This window comes from Microtus oregoni, unplaced genomic scaffold (assembly GCF_018167655.1).
Source record: "Microtus oregoni isolate MIOR12 unplaced genomic scaffold, Mior012 000003F_ref0000135, whole genome shotgun sequence".
Lineage (NCBI taxonomy): Eukaryota > Metazoa > Chordata > Mammalia > Rodentia > Cricetidae > Microtus > Microtus oregoni.
The window spans coordinates 22,560,405-22,585,194 of NW_024543062.1; the positions used below are offsets into that span (position 1 = coordinate 22,560,405).

Consider the following 24,790-nt stretch of genomic DNA (forward strand, 5'->3'; position numbering starts at 1 on the left):
AAAATGTGGATCCAAATACTCAGAAGGGATGGACTGTGTGCTGTGTGGAATACACGCACGCACACACACACACACACACACACACACACACACACACACACACACACTAAGAACCCAGAAACACTGTGGGTTTGGCATTCTATCTTTTACTGTAATACTGTGCAGTGAAAAGTGTTCTCTGGATGCTTCCTGGCTTCTGACTGTCACATAAGCAACCTTTTGCCCTTCTGCAAAACAAAAGCTCCCACTTATACTGAAGTACAGCAGAGAACATTCTCCCTTGACACCTGTCACTCTAAAACTCATGTCAGCAGACATAGCACCTTCCCTAACTCTTCTTCATGGCCTGTATTTTACTGACAGTGATGGGTGACATGGAGCCAACGCTTTCCCTTTGGCTGAATCAAGCTAAGCAAGAATGGCAGTAGCATCAACAATGTTCCTACATTAAAACATATTGTGTGACAGGAGCAGTGGTGATACAGGCCTTTAATTCCAGCACTCAGGAGGCAGAGACAGGCAGATAGATCTCTGTGAGTTCAAGACCAGCCTGGTCTACAGAGCAAGTTCCATAACAGCCAGAGCTACACAGAGAAACCTTGAATTAAAAACAAAACAGCAACCAACCAAACAAACCTTTTATGTGTCAAAGGAGGAGAGGAAGTGATAAAAACAGATGGAAACTATGAGAACATTATTCCCATCTGCTTCCACACACTCACTCAGTCAGTGCTAAGCGCTTGCATGACTTCCTGAGAACCTCCAGGAGTCCATCTCTGCTTACCTGAGCAGTTGTGCTCCGTCCACTCTGGCTGTCTCTCATCCTCAGCTCTGTGTACAGATACCAGATGTAACTGACGGTGCAGAAGAGTGAGGCAATGAACAGTATCTAGGTGAAAGTCAAGACAGCCCATCAAATTTGCCCCATTCCTATTTTCTTTTTTTTTTTCTTTTTGGTTTTTCGAGACAGGGTTTCTCTGTGGTTTTGGAGCCTGTCCTGGAACTAGCTCTTGTAGACCAGGCTGGTCTCGAACTCCCAGAGATCCGCCTGCCTCTGCCTCCCGAGTGCTGGGATTAAAGGCGTGCGCCACCACCGCCCGGCTTCCCCATTCCTATTTTCTTAAATTTACTCCATTATTCTCAAGATAAGATCTAACTTACCTAAACCATCCATCTTCATCTTACCCTTTAGACTGCTCAGAACCACAGATATCCACCTCCTCTACCTAACCGATCCACTTTTCTGAAGATTTTTCTATTATATTTTTAATTTATCATCATCATCATCATTGTGTGTGTATGTGCATCACAGCTCATATGTGGTCAGAGGACAGCTGTGGGTTAGGTTCTCTCCCTTTCCCCTTGACTTGGGTTCTAGGGATGGAACTACTCAGGTCACCAGGTTTATGTGGAAAATGCTTTCACCTTCTGAACCATTTCATGGGCTCTGTGCTCTTTTTGAAATAGAAAAGGTAGTTAGAATTTCAACTTTCAATAATAGTTAATATATTATTCCTTTTTCATTACTGTAACAAAAGATTAGAGGCAGGTTACTTTTGAGAGAGAGAGGATATTGGCTCAAAGTTCTGGAGGTACAGGGTTTAGGGGTCTCATCTTGTGATGCTGTCTTGATGTTAGAATCCTGGGGTGGTGTTGATGACCTCAGCAGAGGATGAAGAACATGTATGCTTATCTGTACCTGTGTGTCTTTCATGATAAAGCCCCCAGAACCAACTCATGTGCTTTAATAGTCTTACAGTTCTCATCATCGCCTGAAGATCCCCTCTAAACAGAAGAGCAAGTCTCCAACCTTCCAATGCCGTGCTTATGAATGTACGTATGTAACATGGAAAAGTCAGTGTCTGTGCGTGTGTTCACACATACATATCTGCAAGATTTGAGTAATTAAAACTCTACGCAAATTTTATGTGGACAAAATGTATTCAAGACACAGAAATGGCCTATGTTATTTTAACTAAACCTTTCATTCAAAACTTGAACTACACAGGCAAGATCATTTTAAAAAGAAAAAAGGGACCTCAGGTATCCCATTCTGGACTTGAACTTTTTATGTAATCAAAAATGGTCCTTTATTTGATTTTCTTGAGGAAGGGTATCTCTATGTAGTTCTGGCTGTTCTAAAGCTCACTATATAGACCAGGTAGGCCTCTTGATTTCACACAGATCCTCCTGCCTCTGCCTCTTAAGGGCTGGGATTAAAGATGTGGTTTTCACATCTTTAATGATCTTCAAAAATGATCTTAAAACTCTTGATTCTCTTGCCTCCACCTCTCAGGTTTATGGAGTGTTGTGACTGAAGCCAGGGCATCAGACATACAAAAGCAAGTGTTCTATCAATTGATGCGTCCCCAGCACTGATGTTTAAAAGAGCTTTCAGAAAAGCAGGTGCTAGACGTGCTCACCAGGGAAAGTATTTACTGCCAACCCTGGTACTGGAGCTGAATTTGATCCACAGGACCCATAAAGCAGAGAGAATAGATTCCTGAAATTGTTCTATGATCTCTCTACACACACACACACACACACACACACACACACACACACACACACACACACACAATCTGTGTATTGCCACATGGCTGTGGCTTACTGGCTAAAGTTCTGACCAGCATCTGTCTCCCGTGGTTCTATGTTGTCTCTCTGACTCCGCTATTCTTTCTCCCAGCATTCAGTCCAGTCCTCCCCACCTACCTAAGTTCTGCCCTATCAACAGGCCAAGGAAGTTTCTTTATTCACTAATGGTAATCACAGCACACAGAAGGGACTACCACATCACTTTCCCTTTTCTGTTTAAATAAAAAGAAAGGCTTTAACTTTAACATAGTAAAATTACATATAACAAAACAGTTATCAAGCAAGAATTACAGTTACAATGTTTATATCTACTTTATCTGTTGTCATAACTAAGGAAAACTATAACTATAACTTCTTCAACTTCATCAAAGACTCCAGAAGGGCACAATATTACCTAAGTAAACTGGAAGTACATTGTAAGCAACTTCCAAAACTCTAGAATTGACAGAGACATCTCGCTGCCTGGACAGTCACCCAAAGTTATTTTGTAACATTGGGGCATCCATCTTCAGCCTACAGGCCTCTAGTATCCAGCAGACTTTTTCACGAAGCAGAAAGTTTCAAAGACTGTTCCACCTATACTGGCAGTTTGTTTGTCACATTTTTCTGTGTCCTGCAGAATATCTAGCAGACTCTTTCATGAAGCAGGAACCCCAAAGGATCATCTCACGTTTAGGAAAGTTTAGCAGTCATTTCTCTGTGGGTCTTGCATGTACAGTTAAGCACTTCAGACAAGAGAAGTTTCTTGCCCAAATGGCTAAGAAGCCTCTTTGATGCCCATCTTCCTCTAGAAGTAATTGGTACTGCCAGGAGCAGACGTGTCTCATTGTCATAAAAAGTCCTAATTTATTAAAACATTTTAAATGCCATATTCTGAAGGTCTCTGAATTATTTGAAGAACACCTATTTAACTGAAATGCATCTCTGTACATCTAGAAAATCTAACTAACATGAATATAAGCTTGACTATTATAGATGATTATCTATTAACTAATATTACTTAATTATACCTTACATTTTTAAATGAGCTACACAAACACAATACCTTAATCAAGAACAGAAATACATATACATATAACAAAACTGACCTTAAATAATAATCAATAAACCAAGATCCATACCAATGCAAATTATTCATATCATATCTCCCTTTAATGTAAACAAACATTTATAGACAATATGGGGATATGGGCATAATTTTTTTCTCTCCAAACTGCTTCCTGCTATTTTTTGGGTAAAGTAATTTTTTGAGGGCATTTTTGAGGTGTTCATGGCAACCTTTTAGGGCATCTTGGTCCATCAAACCATATTAGCCTGGAATGAATCCACAGGTTCTCATTCTCTGTGGAGACAAAAGAAAAACCTCTTTTCCAAAGCACCATATCCTTAGACCCAAATTCTTAAGTCAAGATACCTTTATAATATACATTCTGGTTTAGCTTAGCAGCCCATACAATGAAATGTCTCTCTGTACTTGGCTCCTTCACAGTCAAAAATTTCAAAGAAAACACAATATACATAATGCAGACTCTCTGTATATAGTCCATCTTTACGTGGCTTATTTTTCTTTACTCCCTTTAATCTATGACAGTCTTTACTCTGTCTCTGTCTCTCTTTGGTTGTTTGAGATAGGCTTTATTTGTAGCTTTGGAGCCTGTCCTGGAACTAGCTCTTGTACACCAGGCTGGTCTCTAACCCACAGAGATCTGCCTGCCTCTGCCTCCCAAGTGCTGGGATTAAAGGCGTGCGCCACCACCACCCGGCTTGTACTCGGTCTCTTTAAAGACTTTTTTTTTTCTTTATGGTACCTGGAGGGACAGCTGTGGGGGCTGGAAACCAAGCTCTTATATTTTTGGTTGTGTGTCTCGCCTTTAATGGCTGAACCACCCCTCCAGGCCTAAAGACTTTTTTTTAAAAAACAATTTACTTCTTTCCAACTCTCTGTACTTTTTCTTCTCTTTCCCAAACCTATGTACATCTATCCAACACTTTTTTTTTTTTTGGTTTTTCGAGACAGGGTTTCTCTGTAGCTTTGGAGCCTGTCCTGGCACTAGCTCTTGTAGACCAGGCTGGTCTCGAACTCCCAGAGATCCGCCTGCCTCTGCCTCCCGAGTGCTGGGATTAAAGGCGTGCGCCACCACCGCCCGGCTTATCCAACACTTTTATACATCCTTTTTATCTGGATTTTTCTTTATTGCATTTCTATAATTATTTACTGTCCAGGAGTGCTTTTTATAATGCTAAGCACTTCTTAAAACTTAAGCTGTGCCATTACTATGACATATATGGTACTTCCTGCTCCCTCAGCACAGTCCAGCATGGTGGAGCTGCTCACCACCTCTGAGACATGCACAGTGCCCCATCTCTAGGCACACAACCTGTCCATGCCGTCATTAAGAAAGCTGCAGCAGTCTGCTTACAAGCCCATCTCCCAAAAGAGTCAGAAGTTGTGCTGGCAGCGTAGCCCAGAAAGCTGGCATTTTAAAATGGCTGTGGCGTTTTTTCTGCTATGGCTGAATCAGGAAAATCTCTCTTAAAGGAGCTGCGACATGCCGCCAGCAAACAGCAAGAAGCTGTGTTAAACTCTGTATTTTTGTGTCTAGAATTCCTTTTCAAACTCTCTCAGGTTTTAAGTGGATTTAGCTGGCCACGTGAGCTTTGGTTCAGTTCCCAGCACCCGCAGCAGACTACTCAAAACTGCCTGTAGCTCCAGCTCTAAGGAGTTCTGATACCCTCTTCTGGACTGCATAAGCACCCTCATGCATGTGTACATAGACACATATTCATAAATAAAATAAAATGCATAGTTTTCCTTTAAAGGAACCAAAGAGCTAATTCATACAATAAAAAAGAAACCACATAATATCATGTAAGGGATGAATTCCTGCTCCTACACAGTTATGGTAACAGGATTTACTCTTCATCCTCATGTAAGCAAAAGCTGGAGCTGGGCAGACAGTTCACTGTATGAAACACTTACCACACCAATGAGGGAAATTCAAATCCCCAGCACCCACAGATAAAAGTCAGGCATAGGCCAGAAAGATGGTTCAGCAGACAGAGGCACTGGTTGCCAAGCTTGAAAATCTGAGTTCAATCCTTGAATCCTTGGGATTCTCCCTCCTGCCCCCCCTCTCTCATACACACACACACACACACACACACACACACACACACTATATATATATATATAAATATATATAATTGTGCATATATATGTATATAATTTTTATAATTATATACATATATTTATAATTGTATAAATAGAAGTATTTAGTATATACAGTTATATATTACATATGAATATATTGTATATATGTTTATAATTATATATACATTATTATATATATATATATACAATTAAAAAAGAAGTCAGGCTCTGCTGCATGTGTTTGTGCTTCCAACACTGGAGGGCAAGGACAGGTGAATCCTAGAACCTTATTGGCCAGTTTGCCTAGTCACAGCGATGAGCTTCAGAGAAAATGAGAAACCCTGTCTCAAGAAATATGGCATAAAACTATAAAGAAAGACAGCCATCATCTTCCTCTAGCCTCCACATACATGCTCACAAATGCATGCACATACCATATGTGCATATGCACAGACCACGCACACAGATGTAACTAACCTAAGTGATTTTGGGAAACAGTATTTTGTCCATATATTAAAAGGCAAAAAGGGACTGGAGGGATGGCTCAGTGGTTAAGGGCACTGACTGCTCTTCCAGAGGACCCGGGTTCAATTCCCAACACTCAGATGGCAGCTCACACCTGTCTGCAATTCCAGTTCCAGGGAATCTGACACCTTCACACCAATGGACATCAAATAAATTTCTTTTTAAAAAAGGCAAAAAGAACTGTAACAACACAAAAAGACAATTACTACATATAGAGCTTAGAGAGCCAGACCGGAGTGTGGTCTAGAGTAGTGGTTGATAGGGGCAAGGGGGAAGGGAGTATCTGTCCACCAATTCACTTTGGAGAGTGATGGGATAGGCCGCACAGGATTTGGGTAAGATTGTAATGTCTAAAATTAATTGGGGTAGTGTGTACTTGGGGTCTATACCTTATGAAAAGGTTAGTTGATGACAACCAAAAGAAGGGATGAAAATAGAGCTCTATTGCAGTAGGATGGTACTATTTGGTGAGTCAAACCCACAGAAATAAAGGTTAAAATGTATCCTCCACCACCAAAAAAAGAGATAAACTTAATATAACTATAAACATGCTGTGTCTTTCATTCTTTTCTTAGCTTCTTTAAAAACACATTATAAGCCGGGTTGTGGTAGCACACATTTAATTCCAGCACTTGGGAACCAGAACTCACTCTGTAGACCAGGCTGGCTTCAAACTCACAGAGATCTACCTACCTCTGCCCAGTTACCACTGTTTTTTTTTTTTTAAAAAAAAGTCTGTGGTTGTATTTTGTTTGTGCTATAACAAATAAAGCTTGCCTGAAGATCAAAGCAAAGAACTAAGCCACTAGTTAGCCATAGGGGCTGGGCAGTGGTGGCACATACCTTTAATGCCAGCACTACAGAGGTTATGGCTGGGAGGAGAGAAGAGCACACACAGCATTCAGTCTGAGGATTTGTGGAGACAGGATCTTGTCCACTTTGGTCTAAGGATTGGGTAGAGATAAAAGGTCTCTCCTTTACTTCTCTGATCTTTCAGCATCTACCCCAATATCTGACTCAGGGTTTTTATTATTTAGAACAACTGGAATTCATGCTACACATGTCCCCAGTAAATGTGCAATATGATCTAGTCGACTGTTCTTCCCTTTTGCTGACCTAGAGAATGATCTTCTGTGATAAAAAATAAATAAATAAACAACAAATCAGACTGCCAACGGTTACCAGGTGTCAGGCCTGTCACTCCAGCACGTGGAAAGACAGGACAATCATGAGTTAAGGTCATCCTAGGCTGTACCATGAGGAAACACGCACACACTTAGAGATTAACAAAGGAAACAATCTTTCACAATAGCACATGACCACTGTTCTGCTGGAACCTCCAGATCACTCCTGCTAGATCCCTCCCTCTCTCTCTCTCTCTTCAAATCCCACCATCTCAGAGAAACTGCAAGAAAGAAAAGGTGCCAAAAACACAGTTCCACATTCTTGATGGTTAGAGCAGCTCCTCCCCTAAAGTTGCCAGCAGTCTAAGGTCCCGCCCAAGCATTCCAGCTTTTGACCAGACTTGGGCACAAACCTAGCTTGTGACACACTTTATCATCTCTCACCTACAGGCTATATAAGCTTCCTGCTTTAGTTCTGGCATGTAACTTCTGCCTTGATTTCTGGAGTTGCTTTGCTCAAATAAACCTGTTCTTTTACTTTTTCAGTTCGGCTTGATCTGGCTTTCTGTGTGGGTGGAGAAACCTTTATCAGGGTATGGAAAACCTATTAACTACTAGTTTTGGCTAACACACAAGGAGAAACCATCTCAAACAGAGAACTGTGGCCCAAGGCTTATGGCCTTACCCTTACCCTTAAATCTCTTTTATGTCTTGGCCTCTGGTCACACTTTGAACAATTTAAACAAAGACAGTAGACTCCAAGTCAGGCCACTTAAGCAGATGTGAGACTTACACAGCAAAGATATTGTCAGGGTTACTTAAGTACAGCAAGAAATGTTGTTCTTGGGCTGGAGAGATGGCTCAGCGGTTAAGAGCATTGCCTGCTCTTCCAAATGTCCTGAGTTCAATTCCCAGCAACCACATGGTGGCTCACAACCATCTGTAATGAGGTCTGGTGCCCTCTTCTGGCCTGCAAGCATACACACAGAAAGAATATTGTATACATAATAAATAATAAATAAATATTAAAAAAAAGAAGTGTTGTTCTTTTCAAATAGTTATTACCCAGGGTCATCTTGCCTGCAGGAACTATGCTTCTCCTGTTAAAGACTTAATGACAATAATAACCTTGCACTGGCCCTCTGAGCTGCCTATTGGAAGCCTGTTCTTTGATATAAAAGGGCCTAATGGGCTGGCTGTAAATCAGGGCTATCTCCTTTTGTTATAGAAATAGTACCTAATCAGAGGTCAATCTTGGTAAATAAACATTAGCAGAAACTTTCTCAAATTCAGAGAGAGAACTCAAAAGAATGGAGTGGAGAAGATGTGAAGACACTGGATGCCCTTTTCTATACATACACACTCTCCAAATAGTACAAACACACACATGCAAACATGAGCATGCACGCACACACCACACACACGCTCACACCCGCCATAAGTGTTTGTGTACATATAAACTTACACACATGCATTCACACTTATGCAAACACACACACCACACACATAGGCAAACACACATCCCAAAGTGGGAAGAGGATGAGGAGAAAAATAAACAGGATGAAGAAGAAGAGAAACAGGTAAGCCAGTATGGTGGTTTATGCCTGTAATCCCAGCGCTTGAGAGGCTGAGGCAGGAGGATGGCTGTGAGTGCAAAAAATTACCTGGGGCCGGGCGTTGGTGGCGCACGCCTTTAATCCCAGCACTCGGGAGGCAGAGGCAGGCGGATCTCTGTGAGTTCGAGGCCAGCCTGGTCTACAAGAGCTAGTTCCAGGACAGGAACCAAAAGATACGGAGAAACCCTGTCTCGAAAAATCCAAAAAAAAAAAAAAAAATTACCTGGGATAAATACTGAGTTTCCTTATAACCTGTGTTGGAGTGAGAAAGTATAAAGAATAGTAATTTCACTTAAGGCCAGTAGAGGGAGCCAGGATATCATGAAACAGATTCCTGAATGGACTCGGGCACAATAAACCATCTTCTTTCATGTTCTTATAAGGAAAAGGAGAGGAATCTGATCAGGCCTGGGGGAAAAATTGATTATTTTTAAAAAATTAAAAATTTGACCGGGCGGTGGTGGCGCACGCCTTTAATCCCAGCACTCGGGAGGCAGAGGCAGGCGGATCTCTGTGAGTTCGAGACCAGCCTGGTCTACAAGAGCTAGTTCCAGGACAGGCTCCAAAACCACAGAGAAACCCTGTCTCGAAAAACCACAAAAAAAAAAAAAATTGGCTGTGCGGCGGTGATGCACACCTTTAATCCCAGGACTTGGGAGGCAGTGCCAGGCAGATCTCTGAGTTCGAGGCCAGCCTGGTCTACATAGGGACAGCCAGGAGAAACCCTATTTTGAAAAAAATAATAATAATAAAGTTAAAAACCTAAAAAAAATATTCTAAAAGCCTGAAAGGCAGTGTCATATTGTTTACTATTAACATTATTGTAGTTAATCTTGTTTTTGTTGTTGCTGCTATTGTTCGTTTATTTGAAACAGGGTTTCTTGGACTCAAGAGAGATTCTCCTGACTCTGCCTCAGAGTGCTGAGATTAAAGGCATGTGACTCCCCTCCCACCCCCAGCAATGTTTTCATTTTCAACATCAACGAGAAGTAATGCAAGTCTATTATTCTACTTTGTTTTTTCTTTAGAGACTCAGAAATCATCTCTATTTTTCTGAATCAGGCAAGGGCCCATTTAATTACTATCACTTGGGGAAGGGAAGCAGGAGAGCCTCCTGCTCAAATCTGCATTTGGACTTTCAGTCCTTCAAATTAAACAGAGTGTAGGCTAATATTTCTCCAGACCTTATAAGAAGAGTAAAGCTTTTTATTTATTTATTTTTATTTTATGTGCATTGGTGTTTCGCCCGCATCCATGTCTATATCACTTTGAGCTGGATCAACAGACAATTGTGAGCTGACATTTAGGTGCTGGGAACTGAACCTGGGTCCCCTGAAAGAGCAGCCAGGTCCCAACCACTGAGCCATTTCTAGAGCCCCAGTAAAGCTTTTTAAACGGCTCTTTAAAAGGCTCATTAGTTTTCACTTAGTATTAAATGAACATGCTAGACTAAGGAGATGAGGGATGAGCTATTACCCATATCTTCCCCCACACCCAATACAGTATGTGCAAACAGCCAATCCCAGAGTCTTGGTTTTCTTTATCTTTTGTTGGTTTTGTTTTTGAGGCAGGGTCTCCTGTCACTTAGGCTGACCTTAAGATCACTATATCGGTGAGCATGAACCTGAACTATTACTCCTCCTGCCTCTACCTCCACAGTGCTGGCTACATACAGGACCCATAAAACCCAGTTCATAACCCTGATATTCAGTCAGAACTAAAAGATCTGAAATGTCACATTGGTGGCACAGACCTGAAATCCTCACCCCTGAAAGTTGAGACAGGAGGACTGCCACACCTGTGAGGCTAGTCTGAGTCTCACAGTAAGTTCTATGTCAGCAAGGTAATGAGGTCCTGTCAAACAAATCTTGATTTTTTTTTTTTTGGTTTTTCGAGACAGGGTTTCTCTGTGGCTTTGGTGCCTGTCCCAGAACTAGCTCTTGTAGACCAGGCTCTGGTCTCGAACTCCCAGAGATCTGCCTGCCTCTGCCTCCCAAGTGCTGGGATTAAAGGCGTGTGCCACCACTGCCCGGCTAAATCTTGATATTCTTATTAGCTTATTTACAAGATGAATGCACCTAAAATTCTTAGTAGAAATAAATAAATAGGTCAAGGTTATTACAGGGAATAGTTTTAAATTTATTCTTAAATTTTTGTTAGTTATTTCAATAATCTGAGTATCACGTTTTCAATATTGAAAAAATTATTTGTAATCCTTGATATTTAAACAATTGGAGGATCAAACAATCACCCAATGATCATGTTACCTAGCCCCTCACAGGTAAAGGGTATAAGGTCCTTATATTCACAATCACTGGAGAAATTAGGAATGTTACACACACAGGGTTATCGTCTCAATAGAGGCAATGGATACCTGATTTCCACCCTGAAGGCTGGATCTGGCTGTAGTTCATAGTTTGGTGACCCCTGCTGACTGTAGGGCCAGGTCACATCTGAATCCCCCTAGACTATTATGTTTATCCCAGACTCTTCTTAGACCTTTCTTTATCTTGAGCATTGTTTCAAGTCAATAAAACCAATCTATATGGGAGATGTCACTTACACTTTATAACAACTTAGGTAACATGTATGTTATCTGTAGGTCCAGGCCCCTCCTAACTCCCAGTCTTTCTCCTAGACCCTTATCTTGAGCATTGTTGTGGTAGTTTGAACATAACTGGCCCCCATAATCTCATAAGGAATGGCACTCTTAGGAGGTGTGGATTTGTTGGAATGGGTATGCCCTTGTTAGAGGAAGTGTGTCACTGTGAGGGTGGGCTGTGGGTTTCCTATGCTCAGGATACTGCCCAGTGTCTCAGTTGACTTCCTGTTGCCCACAAGATGTAGGGCTCTCAGCTAATAGCACGATGTCTACCTGCATGCTGTCACATACCACCATGGTGATAACAGACTGAACCTCTGAAACTGTGAGCAAAATCACCCAAATTAAATGCATTCCTTTATAAAAATTGCCATGGTCAAAAGGAGAGATGGCTCAGTAGTTGAAAGCACTGGCTGCTCTTCAAGAGGACTGAGGTTCAATTCCCAGTACACACATGGCAACTCAGAAGTATCTCTAACACCAGGATCCAACACCCTCACACAGACATACATGCAGGCAAAACATTAACAAAATAAAATAAAAACAGATAAATAAATAAAAGAGTTGCCATGGTCATGGTGTTTCTTCACAACAATAAAAACGCTAAGTTTCGGAGTCAGAGAACCTGTGTTTTAAGGAAGAGGTCATATGGACTCTATAAAAGAATTTCAGTGTAAATATGTCTTAAGCTTAGTTGAACACATAGGATTGAGTTGATTATCATTAGAAAACTCTTTTTCAAGATGGTGCCATGCTTAAACATGGCTAAAGTAAACTGCCTGAGATGAGGCCGTAGACGTTTGCCGCCGCACCTGTTGCTGAAAAATGCTGAACAGGATTACCTTCTTGCCTGTCAAGGAGCAGCACTCTGCTGGCCCTGAGATCTGCAGAGACCTGCACACAAACTATTCTAAATTGTAGGGCTTAGAGTTAGGAGAGGTAAGCCAAAGGGGTCAGACAGGCGCTAGAACAAGCAAAGATCATTAACTCTTCAGCTTTTATCTAACTTCACTGCTACCCTAAGAATCTATCATTTCTCCTCTTGTAAGTATGAAAACTATGACTCAGAGATTTTAGAATGACTAGAAAGTGCATGGCTACTTGTCATCATGAAGGTTTTTTTTTTTTAAAAAAACTTAATTTCTGCTGTTTTGAGATGAGGCTTCTCCATGTAGCCATAGCTGTCCTGGACCTTACTCTGTAGACCAGGGTGGCCTCGACCTCAGAGATCTGCCTGCCTCTGCCTCTAGAGGCTATGTAGCTGAAGACTCTAAACCTTAACTCTAACCAACAAACATCATGTCATTTGCAACCCAAACTGACATGTCTACAGTATGTGACAGGCATGTTCTTTCAGGAAATAGAAACTGGACATTTCAGTCCAGTATACCCAAGAATAAAGACACGCCGCAAGGCATTTCTGACGTTATCACTGTTCCCTGCTCCTGTTTCTAACGGCAGCTGTTTCTGCCAAACAGAAGTCTGAGCAGAGCAGCACTCTGAGGCCCTTAGGGAAAAGACACAGAATTTGTTCCTGACTCTAGCTTGAACAAGCAAGCAGCTATCTAGTGAGAACCCTTCAGTATCACAGACCATGAAACAGTAGACACTGCAGGTAAGGACAAGGACTCACTCATATGTGACTTTGGCACGATAAAACCTGTTTACTGATTGGCTAGGCTGACAAAAGAAATAACCCTTTAAAAACCCCAAATAGGGGGCTGGAGAGATGGCTCAGCGGTTAAGAGCATTGCCTGCTCTTCCAAAGGTCCTGAGTTCAATTCCCAGCAACCACATGGTGGCTCACAACCATCTGTAATGGTGCCCTCTTCTGGCCTTCAGGCATACACACAGAAAGAATATTGCATAAATAAATAAATAAATAAATATTTAAAAAAAACCCAAATATTCTATTAAGCAAAAACAAAGGTTATTCCTGATGGCTTGGTTATCTGAGCCATTTTGCTTCCTAGTAAGATCTGGAACGGAAGCCCAGGTCTGAGTAAATGTCAACTTCTTCTATTCCAGCTCGGGTGAAGTGGCCTCAGGTACTCCAGCTTGGCCAAGCACATACCCTCACAGCTCTGAGCTCCATTACAGCCTTCCACTACGAAGTCAAGTTCAGGAACAGCAGTCACATGATTGAGCTATGCAAACACAAGATGAACAAGTCTACTTATTTTTCTTTTTTCTTTCCTTTTATTCATTTTTTTATTAAAAGAAAACAAACTTTTTTCATTATACATACCAATCCAAGTTCCCATTCCCTATCCTCTTCCCATTTCCTCCACATACCCTCCCGCCCCACCCCCATCGAATCATAAAGAGGGTAAGGCACATTGCTTTGTGGAAGGCCCAAGGCCCTCCCTACTATATCTAGGCTGAGCAAGGTTTCCATCCAAAGAGAATAGGTTCTCGAAAAGCCAGTACATGCAGTAGGGATAAATCCTGGTGTTGCTGCCAGTGGCCCCTCAGTCTGTCCCAGCCATGTAAGTGACAACCACATTCAGAAGGACCAGTTTAGTCTTATGCTTGTTCCTTCCCAGTTTGGCTGGTGTTGATGAGCTCCCATTAGCTCAGGCAAACTGGTCTTGACCTCTTTACTTATATTTTCACTCCTCCTACTCTTCAATTGGACGTTGGGAGCTTAGCCCAGTGCTCTGATGCAGGTCTCAACCCTTATTCATCCAGGCAGAGAAGGAAAATCAAGGAAGAAACTTCTTGAAGCTTCAGCAGTCTAGCCCAAGAACAACATTCATTGGCTGATAATGAAGCCGGTCTAAGAACACACAGAAAGGTGTCCACAATAATAATGGGTTTCTGATAGGGCTAAGTTTACTATTTATTTTTTAGAGATTTATTTTTATTTTATGTGTATGTGTGTTTTTTGCCTTCACTCTGCATGCACCACATTTGTGCTTGATCCCTGAGAAGCCAAAACAGAGTATCAGACCCCTGGAGCAGGAGGTGTGTTGAGAATGGAACCTGGTCCTCTGCAAGAATAAGTGCTCTCCCCCCTGAGTTGTCTCTTCAGCACTTTTTTTTAAAGGGTTTATTTATTCATTATGCGTACAGTGTCCTGCCCAGAAGAGGGTACCAGATCTTATTACCGGTGGCTGTGAGCCACCATGTAGTTGCTGGGAATTGAACTCAGGAACTCTGAAAGAGCAGCCAGTGCTCTTAACCGCTGAGCCATCTCTCCAGCCTAAGAACCACTATCTTTGAGGTTATATTTTTAACAAGTTTCTTTTTCTCTTTTCTTTTTTTGAGACAGGGTTTCTCTGTGGTTTTGGCGCCTGTCCTGGAACTAGCTCTTGTAGACCAGGCTGGTCTCGAACTCACAGAGATCCGCCTGCCTCTGCCTCCCAAGTGCTGGGATTAAAGGCGTGCGCCACCACCGAGTAGCAAGTTTCTCTTTTTCAAATGACATTTATCTTATAAATAATATTTTTTTCCCTTTTTGGCTTTTTGAGACAGGTTTCTCTATGCAATGGCCCTGGTTATCCTGAAACTCACTTTGTAGACCAGGCTGGCTTCAAATTCATAGAAATCCACCTGCCTCTGCCTTTCTAGTGCTGGGATTAAAGGAGTATGCCACCATTGCCTGAAGGGATTTTATTGTTATTCATCTGCAAAATTATAAAGTCTAAGAACCACCGAGTTCTTTGGCATGTCACATAGCTTTCCTAGAAAAGCAGCACTTTTTTTTTTGTTTTTGTTTTTGTTTTTTGTTTTTTTTTTTTCGAGACAGGGTTTCTCTGTGGTTTTGGAGCCTGTCCTGGAACTACCTCTTGTAGACCAGGCTGGTCTCGAACTCTGCCTCCCAAGTGCTGGGATTAAAGGCGTGTGCCACCACCGCCCGGCTGAAAAGCAGCACTTTCAACAGTGGAAATCGAGTGTACATTTGGCAGGCAGATCTCTGGGAGTGGAAGGTCAGCCTGGCCTACAAAGCAAGTTCTAGGACAGCCAGAGCTGCTACACAGAGAAAACCTGTTTTGAAAAAAAAAAATAACAAGCAAACAAACAAATGGTTCCCATAGGCCCATAGGGAGTGGTACTATTAGGAGGTGTGGCCTTGTTGGTGGAAGTGTGTCACTGGGGATGGGCTTTGAGGTTCCAAATGCTCAAGTCTTTAATACCAGCATTTGGTAAGCAGAGGCAGGTGGATCTGAGTTCCAGGGAGGTTTGGTCTACAAAGGAAGTTCAAGGATGGCCAGAGCAACACAGAGAAACAATTTTGAAAAAAAAAAAGTCAAAAAATGCTCAAGCCAGGCCCAGTATCTATCTATCTATCTCTCTCTCTCTCTCTCTCTCTCTCTCTCTCTCTCTCTCTTTCTCTCTCTCTCCTGCCTATGAATCTGGATGTAGAACTCTCAGCTACTTCTCCAGCACCATGTCTGCCTGCACACCACCATGTCCTGCCATGCTGATAATGGACTGAACCTCTAAACTGTAAGCTACCCCAATTGAACACTTTCTTTTAGAGGTGTTCTTGTTGTCTCATCACAGCAACAGAACACTAAGACAATGGGCAAGGATGGAAGGAAAGAAAGAAATTCAGGTAAATGTCAACATTATATCTCCCTGGCATTATGAGAACAAGCTGTCTTTGAGCTCACGCTGCTGCTGCTGCAACCATGTTCTTTTAAGAAACCCATCAAGGTAGAAAAGACCCAACTCCTGAATATGGTTCTCTGACTTCTACATATGCAACACTGCATATGCACATGAGAGCATGTGCACACACGCACACACACATAGAACATGATCTAGAAATATTATAAAAAATGGAGACCAGAAGGTGGATTGTGGATGGAAGTCAGAGATGGAGAAGTGAACTGTCCAGAAGTTAGTCTCTTAACCTACATGGTCTCATCAAGTGTGTGCCTTGATGTAATAGGTAATGTTGTTAACTTGTTGGATGTAGAATCATATAGGAGCTGGTGAGGTGTACTTATCTGAGTGGAGAAGACTCATCCTGCATGTGTGTGTCACTGTCCCATGGGCAAGGATGGAAGAAAGAGGGGGAGGGAGAAAGCCAGTATTGAGTAGCAGCATTGTCCCACCCTGACATGGTGTCATCTAGATCATGTTCCTGCTGCCATCACATTCTGCATAAATGTATGGAGCCAATGTTACACATCAGGACTGTTTATCATGAGCTAGTGTGGGTCACGACAAAATTATAACTTACAGCAATGGAGGGCTGGAGAGATGGCTCAGTGGTTAAGAGCACTGTCTGTTCTTCCAGAGGTCATGAGTTCGATTCCCAGCAACCACATGGTGGCTCACAAACATCTGTAATGAGATCTGGCGCCCTCCTCTGGCATGTGGGCATACATGGAGGCAGAATGTTGTGTACATAATAAATAAATAAATCTTTAAAAAAAAACTTACAGCAATGGATAATTCAGATGTCAACCCACCTGAGAAATTACTCTCAGATGGAGGAACCCTGTCTGGTAAAGCCAACAGGGCCACTGACTCAGAAAACTGTGGCTTTCATCTGTAATTTTGCTTTTGCAATAACAGCTGTGGTATCTCCCCATTACCAATCATTTTCATTTAATATGTACATGTAGACCTAGGACGGAGAGGGCCTGAGGAAACAAGCTGCACCAGGAGCAGAAGATGTAAGCAAATTCAGTCCCAGGAACCAGCCCAGCCCCAGAACACTGGCAGATCAGGACTGAAGGAGGGACCAGATCCAGAGTCAGCGATCTCTACCAGAACAGGTCCAACTCCAAGCCAAGGACTTCTGCAGGGGAGATCCAGGCCAGGATTTACAGAAACAGATCAAAGCCAGTGTCCTAGGCCAAAGTAGGCCAGAGACAGCAAACTCCAAGGGAGCAGAGCAAGTACAGGAGCACTGAGCTCTCTGGAACAGGAGTAACCAATGGGGTAACTAGAACTGTGACTCTGACTGAACCATGAGGAACAACCATATGAGCTTTGGAATCACTGGCACCAAGAAGATTATTCAACAGAATCTCCGACAGCCCCAACCACACCTGAAATAGAAACAATAAAGAAAACACAAGCCAAAGAAATTACAGAAACAGAAAATGTGAGAAAAAGATAAGGAACCACAAATGCAAGCATGAACCGCAGAATACAAGACATGGAAGAGAGAATCTCAAGTGCTGAAGATACAATAGAGGAAATAGACTCATCACTTAAAGAAAACATTAAATCTAACAAAAGCTGAACCCACAACATCCATGAAATATGGGACACCATGAAAAGGCCAAATCTTAGAATAATAGGTATAGAAGAAGGAGAAGTTCAACTCAAAGGCACAGAAAATTTATTTATCAAAATCATAGTAGAAAACTTTCCCTACCTAAAGAAAGATATGTCTATGAAGATACAAGAAACTTACAAAACATCAAATAGACTAGCTGCAAAAAAAAAGTCCTCTCACCACATAATCATGAAAACACTAAACATACAGAGTAAAGAAAGAATATTAAGAACTGCAAAGGAAAAAGGCCAAGTAACATATAAAGGTAGATCTATCAGAATTACACCTGACTTCTCAGTGGAGACAATGAAAGCTAAAAGGTCAGAGTCAAGCATTATGCAAACATTAAGAGACCACAGATGCCAGCCCAGACTACTATACCCAGCAAAACTGTCAATCACCATAAAAGGACAAAACAAGAGATTCCATGACAAATCTAGATTTCACTAATACCTAGCAACAAACACAGCCCTACACAAAATACTAGAAGGAAAACTCCAACCCAAGGAAGATGGCTACACCAACAAAAACACAGACAATTGATGATCTCATAACAGCAAATCCCGAAGAAGAAAAAAATGCACAAGTTAACATCACTAATTAACAGGAGATAGCAACCACTGGTTATTAATATCCCTTAATGTAAATGGACTCAATTCACCTATTAAAAAGCCACAGGCTAACAGACTGGATACAAAAAGAGAATCCATCCTTCTTCTGCATACAAGAAACGCATCTCAATCTCAAAGACAGACATCGTCTCAGAGTAAAAAGTTGGGAAAAAATATACCAATCAAATGGACCCAAGAAACAAGCTGGTGTAGCTATCCCAATACCTACCAAATAGACTTCAAGCTAAAATCAGTCAAAAGAGACAACAAAGGTTATTTCATATTAGTCACAGGAAAAATCCATCAAAAGGAAATTTCAATACTGAATGAACATCTATGCCCCAAATACAAGGGCACCCTCATATGTCAAAGAAACACTTCTAAAGCTTAAATAATACACTAAACTCCACACACTAATAGTGAGAGACTTCAATACTCCCCTCTCACCACTGGACAGGTCAATCAGACAAAAAAATGAACAGAGAAATAAGAGAACTAACAGATGTTATGACTCAAATGGACTTAACAGATATCTATAGAATATTCCATCCAAACAGAAAAGAATATACCTTCTCAGCACCTCATGGAACTGTCTCAAAAATTGACCACATGCTCGATAACAAAACAAACCTCAACAAATACAAAAAAATTGGAATAACCCTATGTACCTTATCAGATCACCATGCTTTAAAACTAGAAGTCAACAGCAATACTAATTCCAGAAAACCCACAAACACATGGAAATTAAACAATGCTCACCTGAATCATCAATGGGTCAAGGAAGAAATAAAGGGGGAAATTAAAGACTTACTAAAATTCAATGAAAATGACCACACAACATACCCAAATTTATGGGACACAATGAAAGCAGTGTTAAGAGGCAAGTTCAAAGCACTAATCGCCTACATAAAGAAGCTGGAAAATCACATACTAGTGATTTAACAAAACATTTGAAAACTTTAGAACAAAAAGAAGCAAACTCACCTAAGAGAACTAGATGGCAGGAAATAATCAAATTGAGAGCTGAAATAAACAAAATAGAAACAAAAAAAAAACAATACATAGAATCAATGAGACAAAAGCTAAGCTGGGCAATGATGGCGCACGCCTTTAATCCCAGCACTTGGGAGGCAGAGGCAGGCGGATCTCTGTTAGTTCGAGACCAGCCTGGTCTACAGAGCTAGTTCCAGGACAGGCTCCAAAGCCACAGAGAAACCCTGTCTCGAAAAACAAAACAAACAAAACAAAACAAAAAAATCTGGCTCTTCGAGAAAAATCAACAAAATAGCCAAACCTTTATCCAAACTAACCAAAAGGCAGAAAGAGAATATCCAAACTAACAAAATCAGAAATGAAAAGGGGGATATAACTACAGACACGGAGGAAATACAGAGGATCATGTCATATTTTGAAAACCAGTCCTCCACAAAATTGGAAAACGTAAAGGAAATGGACAACTTTCTGGATAAATATCACTTACCAAAATTAAATCAAGACCAGATAAGCAAATTAAACAGACCTATAACTGCTGAAGAAATAGAAACAGTCATCAAAAGTCTCCCAACCAAAAAAAGCCCAGGACCAGATGGTTTCAGCTCAGAATTCTACAAGACTTTCAAAGAAGAACTAATACCAATACACCTCAAATTATTCCACAAAACAGAAACAGAAGGAACATTGCCAGACTCTTTTTATGAGGCTACAATTACACTGATACCCAAACCACAGAAAGACATTACTAAGAAAGAGAATTACAGACCAATCTCACTCATAAACATTGATGCTAAAATACTGGCAAATCCAAGAACTCATCAGAACCATCATCCACTATTATCAAGTAGGCTTCATCCCACAGATGCAGGGATGGTTCAACATACGAAAAGCTGTCAACGTAATCCACCATATAAACAAGCTGAAAAATAAAAACCACATGATCATCTCATTAGATGCCGAAAAAGCTTTTGACAAAATACAACATCCCTTCATGATAAAGGTCTCGGAGAGAGCAGGGATACAAGGAACATATCTAAACATAATTAAGGCAATATACAGTAAGCCAACAGCCAACATCAAACTAAATGGAGAGAAACTCCCAGCAATTCCACTAAAATCAGGAACAAGACAAGGTTGTCCACTCTCTCCATATCTATTCAATATTGTTCTTGAGGTCCTAGCTAGAGCAATAAGACAGCAAAGAGAGATCAAGGGGATACAAATTGGAAAAGAAGAAGTCAAACTCTGACTGTTTGCTGATGATATGATAGTTTACATAAGTGATCCCAAAAATTCTACCATGGAAATTCTACAACTCATAAACACTTTCAGCAATGTAGCAGGATACAAGCTTAACTCAAAAAAATCAGTAGCCCTCCTGTACACAAATGATAAAAAGGCTGGAGAAGCTGGGCGGTAGTGGCGCACGCCTTTAATCCCAGCAATTAGAGGGCAGAGGCAGGTGGATCTCTGTGAGTTCGTGGCCAGCCTGGTATACAAGAGCTAGTTCCAGGACAGGCTCCAAAGCTACTAAGAAACCCTGTCTCAAAAAAAAGACCAAAAGGGGGGGGCTGGGGAAGAAATCAGAGAATCAACACCCTTCACAATAGCCACAAATAGCATAAAATATCTCAGAGTAACTCTAACCAAACAAGTAGAAGACTTGTATGACAAGAACTTTAAATATTTGAAGAAAGAAATTAAAGAAGACACCGGTAGTTGGAAAGATATCCCATGCCCTTGGGTAGGCAGAATTAACATAGTAAAAATGGCAATCTTATCAAAAGCAATCTACAGATTCAATGCAATACCCATCAAAATCCCAGCAAAATTCTTCAAAGACCTCAAAAGAATGGCACTCAACTTCATATGGAAAAGAAAAAAGCCCAGGATAGCCAAAACAATCCTGTACAATAAAAGAACTTCTGGAGGCATCCCTCCCTGACTTCAAACTCTACTACAGAGCTACAATTCATAAATTAATACAATTAATAAATGGGACTCCTGAAACTGAAAAGCTTCTATAAAGCAAAGGATACGGTCAACAAGACAAAACAACAGCCTACAGAATGGGAAAATATCTTCACTAACCCCACATCAGACAGAGGTCTGATCTCCAAAATATACAAAGAACTCAAGAAATTGGTCACAGAGAACTCTCAACAGAGGAATCTAAAATGGCTGAAAGACACTTAAAGAAATGTTCAACATCCTTAGTCATCAGAGAAATGCAAATCAAAACAAATCTCAGATTCTATCTTACACCTATAAGAATGGCCAAGATAAAAAACACTGATGACAACTTATGCTGGAGAGGTTGTGGAGAGAATGGAACACTTCTGCATTGCTGGTGGGAATGCAAAGTGGTACAACCCCTTTGGATGTCAGTGTGGAGATTTCTCAGAAAATTAGGAACCAACCTTCCTCAAGACCCAGTAATACTACTTTTGGGTATATATCCAAAGGATGCTCAATCGTGCCACAAGGACATGTGCTCAACCATGTTCATAGCAGCTTTGTCTGTCATAGCCAGAACCTGAAAACAACCTAAATGTCCCTTGATCGAAGAATGGATAAGGAAAATGTGGTACATTTACACAATGGAATACTACTACACAGCAGAAACAAATAACAACATCTTGAATTTTGCAGGAAACTGGATGGAGCTAGAAGACATTATTTTGAGTGAAATAACCCAGATACAGAAAGACAATTATCACATGTACTCACTCATAGGTGGTTTTTAAACATAAAGCAAAGAAAGCCAGCCTACAAACCACAGTCCCAGAGAACTTAGACAACAATGCGGACACTAAGCGAGACTTACATAGATATAATCTACATGGGAAGCAGAAAGTAGAAAAAGACAAGATCTCCTGAGTAAATTGGGAGCATGGGAGCAACCCTTCAGGAAGGGTTGAAGTGGGGAGGGAAGAGGCAGGGAGGTGAGTAGAGAAAAAAATGTAGAGCTCAATAAATATCAATAAAAAAATGTATAAAAAGAATTTTAAGAAAATGGTTGACAGACAAACCTCTATGGGTTAAGCAATGACCTTTAAAAATAGAGAAAATGCAGGCTTTAAAATAGCTGGTGGAGGAGCAACAAGATGCTCAGCATATTAAAGAATCAACTAGCCCTTGGAATTATCCCATATTTGGTATTAAAAAGAAATCTGGAAAATGGAGAATGGTAACAGACCTGAAAACTGTTAAGGTGATTCAGCCAATGGGCTCTCTACAGTCTGGCATTCCTTTGCCTTCTCTGTTGCCGAAAGGATGGCCCTTATATTTTTTTAATATTTATTTATTATGTATACAATATTCTGTTTGCATGTATGCCTACAGGCCAGAAGACAGCACCAGACCTCATTACAGATGTTTGTGAGCCACCATGTGGTTGCTGGGAATTGAACTCAGGACCTTTGGAAGAGCAGGCAATGCTCTTAACTGTTGAGCCATCTCTCCAGCCCCCTGTATACAATATTCTGTGTATATGCCTGCAGGCCAGAAGAAGGCGCCAGACCCCATTACAGATGGTTGTGAGCCACCATGTGGTTGCTGGAAATTGAACTCGGGACCTTTGGGAGAGCAGGCAATGCTCTTAACCGCTGAGCCATCTCTCCAGCCCGGATGGCCCTTATATTAATTGATTTAAAAGACTGCTTCTTCACTATACCTTTACAAGAAAAAAAGCAAAAATTTGCCTTCACAGTGCCTACTTGTAATAATTATCAGCCTGCTAAATGATATCAATGAGAGATTCTCCCAAAGAGAATGTTAAATGGCCCTACCCTGTGCCAATATTTTATAAGTCAGTCATTTGAAATGATATGTAAGCATTTTCCTGAATCTATAATTTACCATTACATGAATGCCATTTTGATATCTGATTCAAATGTAAATACTACAGAGAGAATGCTTGAAGAAGTAAAGAAAATTTTGCCTTGCTGGGGATTACAAATTGCTCTTGAAAAATACAAAGAAGAGATTCTATTCAATATGTAGACTATAAAATAGGTTTACAAAAAATTAGACCCTAAAAGGTGAAAATTAGGAGAGATTGATTGCAGACTCTTAATGACTTCCAAACATTTCTAAGGAACATTTCCCATCTACAGTGCATTATTGGGATAGATCCTGATGACCTGGTTAATTTAAACAAAAGCTTAGATGGTGACAATGACTTAAAGAGACCCAGAGAATTATCAGCTGAAGTTCAGAGAGAGAACTGACTTTGATTGAAGAGAAATTACAGAAGGTACATGTGGATCATGTGAAACCAAATCTTAACTGCATTCTGGTCATATTACCCTCCAAACATTCTCCTATATGAATTTTAATGCAGAGGAAAGATATTATCTTAGAAGGATCCTTTTACCACATAAACCAAGTGAAACTTATAAACGTATGTGGAAAATGTCTCTGAGTTAAATATAAAAGGAAAATTGAGACTTTGCCAATTAGCAGGAATAGACCTAGCAGAAATTATAGTACCTTTTACTAGTGATGAAATTTACAAATTATGGGAAGAAAGTGAACACTGGCAGAGAGCTTCTAGTAACTTTTTGGGAGACACTGACAACAACTATCCCAAAAGCGAGAGAATCTGACTTATTAAGAGAACTAATTGGACCCTTTCTCACATTTTACAGGACACACCAATAACTGGAGCCCCAACATTCTATACTAAAGCAAATAAACCAGGAAAGGTAGGTTACAAATCATAAAATTTAAGTAAAGTGGAAAAAGCGCCTTATGATTCTGTCCAAAAGGCAGAATTATATGCTATTCTCATGGTACTAAGGGATTTTAAAGAATCTCTCAACATAGTTACTGATTTGCAATATGAAGAAAGAGTTGTTTAGCATATTGAGACTGCTGAATTTATACCAGGTGATACAGAATTGACTTCATTATTCATTCAGGTACAAGATATAATCAGGAATAGGCATCAACCCATATCCGATCCCATACGGGTCTGCCAGGTCCTCTAGCACAAGGTAATGCAGAAATTAATCAATTATTGATTGGAAATGTGCTGAAGGCCTCAGAATTTCATAAAAACATCATGTCAACAGCAAAGGTTTTTTTTTTTAAAAAAGACTTCTCCATTACATGGCAACACGACAAGGAAATTATAACAAAATGTCCTATTTGTTCTTTATACAACCAAACACCACACCCTGCAGGAAGTAACCCAAAGGGTACTCAGAGAAATAAAATCTGACAGATGGATGTATTCCATTTTGTAGAATTTGGAAAACAAAAATATGTATACTACAACATTGATATCAATTTAGGTTTTCAATGGGCAACTGCTTTGAGTTTG

At 40.7% G+C, this 24,790-nt stretch overlaps 1 protein-coding gene across 8 annotated transcripts in view; it reads right to left on the minus strand.

Annotated features, from left to right (window-relative positions):
- Positions 1-24,790, minus strand: part of Tmem116 (transmembrane protein 116) — a 63,055-nt gene that overhangs the window by 15,211 nt on the left and 23,054 nt on the right. For all 8 annotated transcript variants that reach the window (XM_041648136.1, XM_041648135.1, XM_041648141.1 and 5 more), the window contains one exon: positions 785-889. In XM_041648136.1, the coding sequence (XP_041504070.1) occupies positions 785-889 (105 nt within the window). The remainder of the gene's footprint in view (positions 1-784; positions 890-24,790) is intronic.